The sequence below is a fragment of the Pseudorca crassidens genome, chromosome 9, assembly GCF_039906515.1.
Source record: "Pseudorca crassidens isolate mPseCra1 chromosome 9, mPseCra1.hap1, whole genome shotgun sequence".
Lineage (NCBI taxonomy): Eukaryota > Metazoa > Chordata > Mammalia > Artiodactyla > Delphinidae > Pseudorca > Pseudorca crassidens.
In genome coordinates, this window is record NC_090304.1 from 70,946,656 (window position 1) to 70,959,222 (window position 12,567).

General features: G+C 36.4%; 1 protein-coding gene across 2 annotated transcripts in view; it reads right to left on the reverse strand.

Annotated features, from left to right (window-relative positions):
• MRE11 (MRE11 homolog, double strand break repair nuclease) overlaps positions 1–12,567 on the reverse strand; it is a 65,222-nt gene that overhangs the window by 34,902 nt on the left and 17,753 nt on the right. For both annotated transcript variants that reach the window (XM_067750728.1, XM_067750729.1), the window contains exons 7-11: positions 10,331–10,445; positions 6,196–6,381; positions 5,537–5,708; positions 3,852–3,932; positions 553–679 (exon numbers count right to left, since the gene is read on the reverse strand). In XM_067750728.1, the coding sequence (XP_067606829.1) occupies positions 553–679; positions 3,852–3,932; positions 5,537–5,708; positions 6,196–6,381; positions 10,331–10,445 (681 nt within the window). The remainder of the gene's footprint in view (positions 1–552; positions 680–3,851; positions 3,933–5,536; positions 5,709–6,195; positions 6,382–10,330; positions 10,446–12,567) is intronic.

A 12,567-nucleotide genomic window follows, 5' to 3' on the forward strand; every position in this document is an offset into this window, starting at 1 on the left:
AGCACTGTTTCAGTCAGATGACCTGTTTTTGATAAATGCTAAAATAACGGCAATTTGTTTCTATGAACTTTAATTGGAAATTAATTATATGATCAATAGAAACATCAAACTTAAGCCCTTAAGTACATATCTTTTTAACATTCTGGGACACCTCTTATTTCAAAAGACTAGAGTCTTCTTAAATCACTGTACACTGTAAAGCTGAAATATTTAGCCCTGCAAAATTTGAGAGTATGTTCTCTGAACATTAATAATGCATAGTAAATAGTAGATATTTAAACACTTTATCTCTAAAGTATGTTGTTAATCAGCAGCACGTTTTTAAAAAACTACGAAAGGCTTCATTTCTTTATTGATATCCACAAGTTTACAAATGATTTCTATCTAATTTTTAGAAGAGATTTAATTATTCCAATTATCAGTTTATTTGTCTGAGATATTAGAAAGAATCATAATAAAACATTTTCCATTATTGTTTTATACTTTTACTAGAGATTGATTTATGTGAAGCCTATAAGAGCATTTTTTAATTTGTAAAGATAACTAGCTTACCCGTGTCTTCCTTTTGTTCTCTACGCCTGAAAAAATGGATAACATCTTTTGGATTAGCTACCCGGTCCACAAATTTCTGGCTAAAGCGAAGAACACTGAACGGTTCAAAGCCTCCACTATAGTCCACCTGGAAATACAGAATAAGCTATGAAGGCTAGGAAAAAACAGATCACCAATTTCAGTATTCATGTTTATGTGTAATACTTTTAAGTTAATATGTTAATGTTCCACAATTGATTTTAAAGATCATGATGCTGTTATACCATTTATTCTACTGAGAAAATAAAACTTCAAAGGTTTACACTTATGCAGAACATTGTTTGATGGAATCAAGATACAGTAAGAACTCCCACAATGTCAGAAAATTACATCTCCCCATGATAAAACTAGCAGTCTAGGTACCAGGAATATCATCTGAAAAGGATGTGAAATTTCTAAACAAATTTTTTTAAACTTTTAAAACAGAAGGAGATTCTCTACCAAAACAAAATGCTGGCCCTAGATGCATTTGTTAATTGGTCTATCATGTAGGGACAAGCTTTTACACTAGACAAAAATAAATGCTGGGAAAATCCATGGAAGAAAAGAAGCCAGTCTGTGAGCTTTGAGAAATGATCACCTTCCTTCAAAACACAGTACAGTCATCCCTCAGTATTCACGGGGGATTGGTTCCAGGATCCCTAAGAACACCAAAATCTGTGGATGCTCAAGTCCCTTATATACAATGGCGGAGTTCAACCAGCCCTCCATATCCGTGGATGCAGAAGTGCAGGTACAGAGGGCCGACTGTTTCTATTTATAAAAGAACTAATAATTGCTCTCAAGGCAGGCTCTTTCTAAAGAAGTCTACGGTGGTACCAAGCTCTTTACAAAGAAAAATACTACATCTCTTTCTAAGAGATATAATTGTTCTCCTAAACTAGCTGTTCTCAAAGTATGCTCTGGGAATCAGCATTGTACCACATCACCAGCCTTTCCAGATTACTCCTAACCTCCACCCCACTTACCCTCTTCATCATACTTAGCACTAGCTAAGAGTTTGTTCATGTATTCACTATTTGTTTATTGTCTCTCCTCACACCTCCACCTCCTGTAACCCTCGTCTATTTTACCATCACTGTGGCCCTCCTCCCCGCCCACCAGCATGCAGAAAGAAGGTACTCAACATACATTTGTTCACTGCATTAGTGAATCAGTAAGCGTCCTCTAGCCAACACAATGTACTTCTGGAATACTACTTACGTGAAAATATTTGTTCTTTTGTTTCCTTAATGAATTAATAATTTAGTGTGTTTAGAAAAAGGAATGCCAATTTTCAATTCAAGTCTGGTTGGTTCTAATGGTATCAGGCAGACACAGATGAGGAACATGGGACCTTCTGCCCTGATAAAGAGAACTATGTGGTTCCCCCGAAGCAACTATGTTTCTGTTACCCAGACCATCTCTACAGCTGCTGCCATGTTCTAAAACAGAAAATGCCAAATGCTCAAGATATTGGGCCTCCCCAAAACTCTTCAGACATTTTTACCAACTGTACTCCAGCCTAGTTTTATTTGTAATTTTCTGCTCCTAAAAGTCGCAAAGCTCGTTCACTAAGCAAACTTTACTGAGTGTCCACAATGTATAGGCACTCTTTTAAGGGCCAGGGGTAAGGGCCAGGGGTACCACCATAAGTAAAACAGCAGCTTGGTTGTGAAGAAATTCACAAGCTGACTGGGAAGATAAACTATGTAAAGAAGTAATTGCAAGCAGAATGTGATGGTGCTGTAAGAGTATGTACACCGTGCAGTGCAGCCAAAAAAAAAAACTTTAAAAAAATATTTAATAAAACATTATTACATATATATGTATATATAACATTTTATTACATCTTCTGATAGTGAGATGTAATAAAGCCATTCTCTTTCTTGGCAAACTCAAAAAAAAAAAAAAAGAAGTATGTACAAAGTAGACTGAGGACACAAAGGAAGAAGCAACGACTCTGAAGGGAAGTCAAGAAAGGCTTCTTTTGGGGGCTTCCCTGGTGGCGCAGTGGTTGAGAGTCCGCCTGCCGATGCAGGGGACACGGGTTCGTGCCCCGGTCCGGGAAGATCCCACATGCCGCGGAGCAGCTAGGCCCGTGAGCCATGGCCGCTGAGCCTGCGCGTCCAGAGCCTGTGCTCCGCAACGGGAGAGGTCACAACAGTGAGAGGCCCGCGTACCGCAAAAAAAAAAAAAAATTTGGGAGTTGTCATTCTATAGGTGACCATATGCCTAGACTGAACAGAGGGCTAACTGAAAGATAGGAAGGGACAAACGTCATTCGTAGTAGAGAATGCCGAAGAGTGATTCAGTAAGATGACAAAAATCTACTGGATTTGACAATTGAAGGTCATCTTTTCCACCTTAGATGGTGGGGTCAGAGCCTTGATTATAGTGGATTGAGGAAGAGAGTATTACATGAGCAATATAGACAATGTATTTTTTTGAAAGAAAATCAGACAGGGCAGGAGCTAGGAGAAGGGAAAGGCAGAGGGGCAAAAGAAAAAGTCTGTTGTTATTTGTTTGTTTGTATGTATCATGATAGAAAAGATAAGCAGGCTTATAGGCACAGGAAACACTTCAATTTCTTAAGACTTTTCTAATACTGTCAAATACTTATCAATTCTTTCCACATATTTATCAAGCACTTGTTATGTGTCAGGAACTGTTCTGGGATCTTTGGATATATTAGTTAAGAAGATTCACAAAGTTCCATGCTTCTACAGAGCTGATAGTTTTGTAACGAAGGACAAACAATAACCAAAATAAATAAATTGGGTGTAGGAGGTTAGGAGGATGTGCTGTGGGAAGAAAAGAAAAGAAAAAGTAGAGAAGGGAAGTGAAATCAGGAGTGTTGGAGAGAGGGTATGGGGGTTGCAATCTTAATTAGGCTGGGGCCCACTGAGGTGACATCTGAGCAGATCTGGAGGAGGTGAGAGCATGTCTGATGCATCTGAGGAATTACAAGAAGGCCAAGTGTCTGGAAGGGAGGGAGAGAAGGGAACAGTAAACGATGAAGTCAGAGAGCATAGCCAACGTATCAAATACAATAGACTACTTAGAAAAAGAGAAAAATAGAGAGAAAAAAAAACCAAACCTATCAAAACGAAACTATGATTAAATCAAATCCTGGCTGCTTTATTATTTTTTCCACCAACGATGACTGCTCTTTTTAGTATACGTACTCTCTTTGGTACTTTTCCCAAAATATACATGTAAACTGTACAATACTCTCCTCTGAAAATCGATAAAGTTGAATTTATCTAAAGAGGACTTACTCGCAGTCGTATAAGAGGCTTCTCTGGCTGTCGAGAATTTCCCAGACGTTCCCGTTCTGCATTTTCAAGCATTTCTTCAATCTCAAAATAAAGATATTGTCATGTCTGGGGGGAAGAGGTACTACCGGCTGGCATCTAGTGGTTGAGGTCAGAGAGGACTTGTAAAAATCCTACCATGCACAGAACAAGCTCCCACAACAAAGTGTTACCCAGTAAAATGTCAATTGTGCCAAGATTGAGAGACCCTGGGCTCCCTGACTAGGCCAAGACAAATCCATTCATTTTCCTTCTCCCTGGCCTCAGAGATTGGGTTCAGGGACAAGTACATGACCTCAGTCCAGAGAAACTCAATGCTAGGGGTTTATTTGGAACTACTGGGAAAAAAGGACTCTTTCAGCTGTAAGGACAATGTAAGTCTGTGGGCCACCACGTGAAAATGCCTTCCTTATAGCGAAACTTAAGACAGAAACCATTAGACTAGGTGGCACAGAACTAGACACAGAAACAGAGAAAACTACAGTCTTAATTTGAGTTTCTGGATCTAGTCATTCTGAAACCAGCAAACTCTTAAACTTTCCAGTTATATGAGTTACATGTTGCTAGTAAGCTGTGACACTGGGCGAGTTACTTTACCTAAGGTTCAGCTCCTCTTTCTATAAAATGTGTATGGTAGATTCTACCTACCTATAGCATCATTCAGTGGATTAAATGCAAAATGTTGTCAACGGTGTCCAGAATATATACGCCGCCAATGAATATCAGTGATAATTATCATTATCATGATTTTTATAAGAATAAAACGCAAAGCAGAAGAGCCTACACAGCGTAAGAACTGAATAAGTGTCAGTAATTAATGTTATTAAGCTGTCAAGTTCCAGATTATTAAATGCATTCACCCAACTTCATAGTGGCTCTAGAATTTCCGCAGTGGTTTAGGGATGGCAATCTGCATGGTGGGAGGTATGGGACTTACAGTGAAGTGACAAGGTGATAGCACACATTTTAAGATTTTATGTGGAGGGAGATTTCAGGGTGAAGGGATGTGTGATAGAGATTATTAGCGTAATGGAGATTATTAGAGAGGCTAAGGCTCTCCTCATCTACCATAACATGCTGCCATTCTCCAATCAAAGCCACTGCCTGCTTTCATTAATAAAATGAACAAATTATCAAATTAGGATAAAAAGACAGAAAAGATTACGTATATGTTTTTGAGAAGGAGGAAAGGATCTGGGAGAGGGGCTTAATTAAACAAAGTTTCTTTTATTTATAACATTCCTCCCTCTGGAAGATGTTAGTTTTTTTTGTTTGTTTTTTTTGATGTGGACCATCCTTAGTCTTTATTGAATTTGCTACAATATCGCTTCTGTTCTATGTTTTTGGTTTTTTGGCCACCAGGTATGTGGGATCTCAGCTCCCTGACCAGGGATCGAACCCACTCCCCCTGTCCTGGAAGGCAAAGTCTTAACCACTGGACTGCCAGGGAAGTCCCTATTAAAAAAAAAGAAAAAAGAAAAAAATTTGATACAACTGAACTCATTTATAAAACAACAGTGGTTCCTTACAGGCTTCACGAGAACGTAACAAATATAATGACTTCCCTCTACTCTACTGAAGTATTTAATTCAAGGTAAATAACCTCTCAACTAAAGCAGATCTCACTGACCTTTATCTATAAGAATTACCTTCTCCAAGCAGAAGCTTTGTATGGCTTGGGTTACTTTAGGATTATCGGGGTTAAAAATGTCTGGATGATCAGCCAGAACGACATCCTCCATGAAAAACTGCCGCACTGTGCGGAGAGGAATTTTCTGCATGTTCATCTTCCTTCCTTTAATACGCAGCAAACCAACGTGTCTGAAATGAGGAGGAGAATGAAAGCATAGTCACATTGCAAACTTCCTCAGGAAAATGTGCACATCAAAACTATCATATTTCTAAATTTCTACAAATTATTTATAAAATCACACCCTTCAAAAGTATTTTTAGTAATTTAATCTTAATGTTGTATCACAGGAAAAAAAGTAAACATTCTTCTTCCCCAAAATAAAATCCATTCATACATCATTTTTCCTACAGCACTCTAACTTAAAATTTAATTAATAAAAACATTAGCCTTGAATTGGCCTAATGAGCAGCAAAATCATTAATACCATTGGGATCTTCTCCTGTTGAAAACAGCTTAAAATCTGGGCAAACAGTAAGACTGTACTGAATGATCAATCTTTATGAATAAATCTATCATATAAATAACAGCATCATCAGTACCTTGAGCCTATGAGATGGTTAGACTATCATAGCAAATTTTTCTTAAATTGATTTAAAAACTATAATGATTACTCACTTCTTTACAGCTTCTCCTGGGGAAAGAGAAGTGACCACTGAGCTTCCAGGTTGTGATACGTAAAAGAGCTGTTGTTCATTTTTGGTTGGAGCTATTTTACACTCATGTTCATGGCCCCAGATAACAAGATCAATGAAGTCATCCAAAAACTGTTCTGGAATGTAGTTAGTTCTTCCGTGTTTACTCCTATGCCAAGATTTTTAAAAATAAATATTATAAATGTCCAGAGATACAGAAAAACTTCATAATAAGTCTGTATAGATCTTTCTTTCTCCATTAACTAAAGATTTATTACATCCCTTCTATATGCCAGAAACTTTCAAGGGATTGGGGATGCAAAGACAGTATCTAATTCCTGCCCTCAAAGGGTTTACGAACTTGCAGGACACAGACAAGTAGAAGCCTCAAAGAAGAAAGCAGTCGATTCTACATACAGAGGCAGATCACGAAAGGCTTTACAGAGGAATAACTCCCCCATGGGAAAGTCAGAAAAGCATGAGCTCTAAAAATGGTAAAAACCTATAAATTGGTCTGAGTGTATACCAGAGTACAGAAAATGGGAAGTGAGTTTAGTCTAAGCTTTGTAAAATAAAGTCAAAACTCTAAATATGTTCCATCATTTTTTTAATAACATGTTTCTTTTACTGACTATAAAAATGAGAATGTTAGTCTTACAAAGAGATAAGAGTTTTCAATATTAAATAAAATATTATATGAATATGTGATTTTCAAACTCTCATTTTATACCTAGATTAGCTGCTATTATTAAAAGATATGTGAAAACCCAAAGAAAAGACAAAAAAAAAAAAAGTTTTCCCTAATACTGATTTATATCACTGAGAATTTAAGTAAAAGTGTTCAAATACTTCAACCAGCATTCACTTAAGGCAAACTGACATTCATTCATTGAACAAATATTTACTGTGTGTCTACTATGTGTCAGGTTTCCCAGGTCTCTTCTAGATACTGAAGACAGCAATGAACAAAGTCCTTGCTCATTGTGGGGGAAATTAGCAATAATACAATATGTTTATGCATACACACACACACGCACACACACACACACACACACACACACACATATAATTTGTCAGGTAGTGACAGGTGCTATAAAGAAAAATAAAGGGAAAAATTACATGGAAAAGGGAGGCTACTATACAAAGGGTGGTCAGGGAAGGCATCTCTGACAGGAGACAAATGAGCAGAGAACTTAGAAAAGGGATCAGGTGTGCATGGGAAGAAAGTCCTAGGCAGAGGGATGAACTGATGGCAGAGGTGCTGACGTGGGAATGTATTCAGTGAGTTCAAGAACAGCAAGGAGACCAGCGTGGCTAAGCAGAATGAATGCAAGGAAGAGCAGGAAGTGAAATCAGAGAAGCTCATGTATCTAGGAATATTTATGTAAAAAACGTTATGATCCTATCACAATTACTGAAGAAATGCAGAATAACTCAAATACGACATGATGTAACTATGCTTTAATGGAGCACTGGTAAAGGGAAGATTATGCTGGTGGGCTGACTCTGATTTGTGACCTAGAAGCTGATCAAAACATCTTTGTGGAAATATTTTGCATGACAAAATTGCTCAGGGTTTACCTTCTTTTGCTGCAAGAGAATGGTCCACATATAGAAACAAATGGAAAATAAAGTAAAATGTAAAAGGCTCAAGAATTCTCACTTAATATGAGAAAACCTGTTTTTTATAATACCCTGAAAACAGTAACAAAAGAAGTACCTAAGAATGCAGAGGATGACAAATGAACCTAACAGAATTACAAAAAAACTATTATAACCACAATGAAGGGGTAAGGGAAAAGGAACTGACAAAAGTAACTAGAAAGTGGTGTTTTTGACTAGATATAGTAGGGCTAAGGACTAAAATAACATACAAACACTGTACCCTAGCTGGCAAATTTGTTTCTCACAGAGCTATGGGTCAGCAATTTTGAAATTACTTTGTTATGTCAACCAGTACTGAAAAAAATAAGTAAACATACCATAGATAATACAATCAAGGTTTCTAACTGTTAGAGAAAGAAGTCACAAATAAGAAAAGACAAAAATGAATCCTGTAGGGCTGGATTCGAATCAGTATGAACTCGTGCTTGTTTGTGTTTTTTTTAACACATGTATACATACAGACATGTATGCATGGATTAGTGAATATACATGTATTTCTTTAACTCTAGTCATGAGGGCTAAGAGACCCACAGTAGCAATAAGCACATTTAGTGGCCATATCTGGGTTTCAAAATACCACTCTCCAATAAAAGCAATTAGGACTCCTTGGAGAAGTGGTTGATTCCAGGACTTGAGGAGAAAAATACAAGATGAGCCAGGAGCATCTTGTGGTACTAGAAGGTTAAGGACATGCTCAAAAAACAAAAAGGAAGAGGGCATGTTGAAAGGACATAGAAGCCAATGTAAAAAAGCTCCCAATGGTCAGAGTTGAAACAACCTGAGCAACAAAAACAACATCAAAAAATTAAAGGATTGGATTATAACTCAAAGAATTAAATAAACATCCCTGAGTCCACAGTAACATAAATAAATGAATGAATGAATAAGTACATAAATGAGAAGGGACAAATCTTCCTAACAGAAGAATTTCAATTAATAATTATAAAAAGAATGAGGGGAAAAAAAAATCAGAAACAACACCACAGTATTAATTGCTGGAAACAAGATCCACCAATGGATGCTAAAATTTGTGGGCAAAAGTTTAAGTTGAAACAGGATGTTCACATAGTCTCAATGTATTTTTCCCCAAATATTTATTAATTACAAAGTAGAAAATGGGACCTCTACAGGGGAGAAACCTGGTCTACACCACCTTAATTGAATGATCAAGATTATTAACATCACCAGTAACCAGCCATACCAACATTATACTACCCATTCCCCTTACCGATTCTGCCATTCCAAACTTTCATTCTGGCTTGGAATCGCTGATAATTGTTCCTTCTGACTTATCCCTACCTTGGGAAAGTACAAAGTGTAGCAGAACTGGAAAGCCCTCAGCAAGAGAAGGAACAAACTCCCAGTTTGTTATATGGAGACCACACATATCAGAACTCTGGACTGCTCCTCCTTTAACTACACTGTCTATTCAAGAATATACATAAGGCAACATAAGACTGCCCCCTAAAGCCTTTCTTTCACCGAGTACCAGTGATGGGTAAGTACCACAGTATTCTGCTGTCAATAAATATCTGTTCAATAAATAATAAATTATATAGTCAGGCCCCAAACCCCTTTAGATTCTTCCTTAATAACTTCTCAGCTTTGTCCCTTACATATCATTCTCACTACCATCACTGTTACCATCTCACACTATTTTTTACTATAATGATCACATAATAAATCTTGCTTCTTCAAATCTCTATTCCTTTCAATCAAACCTACACGCTGCCAACAGATTAAATTTCTTAAAACTACTAACAAAAGAAAGTTGATCTAGCTATATTTAATATTCTGGAAAAACACTTGTATATATGTACCAGGAAAAATCTATAAGAATGTTCCTAACAAAAAGGTTTAAAAAAGCAAAAATCTGGAAATAACACAAAACACTCACTAAGAGGAGAGAAAGCTGAACTGTATACATCAGTGAAAATGAATTACCCCTTTAAGCATCAAAATGGATGAATCTTAGTAACATAATGTTGAAGAAAATAAGCCAACTGCAAAATATAAAGTATGGTGTTCCAGTTATACCAAAACTAAATAAAAAATACTCATAATGAATGTGTATGTGATTAAACAATAAAGAAAAGCTATGGACAGATGAAATAAAAATTGAAGATAGTGCTTCCTCTGGAGTTTGAGGAAAAACGTGTGATCAGGGAAGGGCATGGGGTAGGGTACTGGTAACGTTCCACTTCTTTCTGAATTTAGGATTATTCATTTTATGGTTCTTCTTATCCATATGCTAGAAATATTCTTTGTAAGTATGAATATATACTGAAAACAATTTCAAGATGCAGTCACACAATGCATATCGAAGTCTTGCCTGATCCTGCACTGACAACTTTCAAAGCATCAGGAGCATTTTACTGAAATAGGTAAGCTTGGAAACAGAGATTTGGGGAACCTCAATACTTGACTCAAAAATTTTCAGAGACTACTTTTACCTGTTCTGATGAATCACAAATAAGTTAAACCAAGAGTTCCCATCTTCTTTTGGTCTCAACATTGTCACTTTTTTGTTGACGAACATTCGATAGAGCCTTTCATCTGGAATGGATCCTGAAATGGATATTACATTATTTTAAAAGTGGTTTCTTACTCGGTTTTAAAAAACAAATATGTTTTGCTTCTAAATTATGTGCTTCTCTGAGTATTTCACTTTCCTATTAGAGAGATATTTGAAATGTGATGTCATTAGTTACAAATGAACATGTTCCAGCTTCATGCCTGACAGCTGCTAAGCAGTTAGTTGCATTTGAAGAATGTTTTCCAGGTCAAGCATATATACTTTCAAGATCTGGAAAATGTGGAATAAAAATTTGAGTTTTCTATGCTCAAATTCTTATTAAAATTTTTAATAATATTGTTTTCCACTCTCCCTTTATTTATTCTAAGTATATATGTACTTTTGATTTAACATATACGTTGTAAAATACACAGGAAGAGATATTACAGGGGATGAGATTAAAAATGTATTTAAAAATAATCGTCTTATGTATATTATGCTTTTAAATAAAAATACTGTGCTTTTTAATAATTTAATGACTTTTAAATAACTCTTCCTATTCCCTAAAGGATCACCTTAGTCTAGTGAAGGAGACCAACAAAAACAATTAAACATGAAAATTGCAATTTTAAATATTATAAAAGGGACAAAAGTCAGGATGCTAAGATGGGGATTATCACTGGGAGGACAAGGTTGCTACTTTATGGAGTGATCAGGGAAGGGCTGGGAAGAAAGGTCAACACCACATAAGTATAAGAGCTAGAAGAGGTCTAGCTTCTAAAAAGAATTCCTAGTGTGGCCAATGAAATAGATGGTGGCATGCAGAACATATAACTGGAACAAAAAAGCCAAGACATAAAAAAATCCAGGGCATTAGAAGGTTGATCTACTTGGGTGTCGAAGCACTGAGAACACTGACAAAATTGGAAGGTAGGCAAGTAAGAAAATTGAGGGAATGGAGAAGCCTGTTTAGCCAGTTGGCAATTAGCTTCAAGGGTGTTTGCAGGCAGGAAAGGAGGTATCAGTAGGAAGCAAGGAGAACAGTGACTTGCCCTCCACCCCTTCTGCCCTAAAGCCCATAAGAGGCTACGAGAGAACTACGTGGGACACAGTAACCTCAGGGGCCATTCAGTTTCACTGAGGGTTAGAGAGTACAGGCAGCATTCAGAGACTGATGAAATGAGGGAACTTGCTAACTAAAAAGAGCTCTAGAGTATACAGAGCTGGGGTGAGAGGAGTGGGTGGAGCGTAGAGACAGAGTCCAGTTAAGGAAAACAGAACAGGATGAGATGAGAGTTTGGGAGAAAATGGATGACTGAAGCAGTTTGCTTCTGGCAGTGACTGAGGCATAATGGGATCTGTCCTTAGTCTGAAAGTAGGAGGATCAACCATTTTCTGCAGTGATTAAAATATCTGTTACAGTGATTAAAATATCTGTTAGTAGTTTTTAAAAAAAGCATATTCCACTTCCTGCTCTATCACTTGCAAAATCAGACATAATTCTTTGATCACATTTTCCATATCTCTAAAATATAGATAACCACGATGCTTTTCTACTTGTTGGCGAAATTATGAAAATTGGGCAAAGACTATCAGCTTCCTAGAGAAGCTTCCTAGAGAAAGTATTTAAATAAACCATCCATCATAATTATTCTTTAAAAAACATACACAAAGAGAAAAGAAGTAAATAAGATTTTTCTAAGGCTTCTATTATACTAGTCACTCAAAAAATAATAAAAACTATGTAGAAGCTGCAGTGTGAATTTTTTTCTCAATTTCTCTTGCGGTACTTTAAGGTTGGTTTAACATGAAGTATAATTTTTATAATACTCTATACACAACAAAATCAATAAAACTATTGCATCCATAAAACAAATCAAACTGAACTTAATCCAAGGAAAACACAAAAAATAGCCTTTGAATGTACTCTAAAAATAGTTTTCCATTCATATGGAATAAAGCCTAGCAAAAACAAGCTTTTACCTACTGGACACTAAATAAGTTGAAGATAGTGAAGCTGGTAAAGGAAATTTTCTGAGCATTGTAAATGATAGCTCTAGATTAGCACTGTCTAATAAAAATATCATGTGAGCTACTAAAACAGGCTAAATATGTAATTTTAAATTTTTTAGTAGCCATATTAAAACAAGTAAAAGAAACAGGTGAAATTAATTT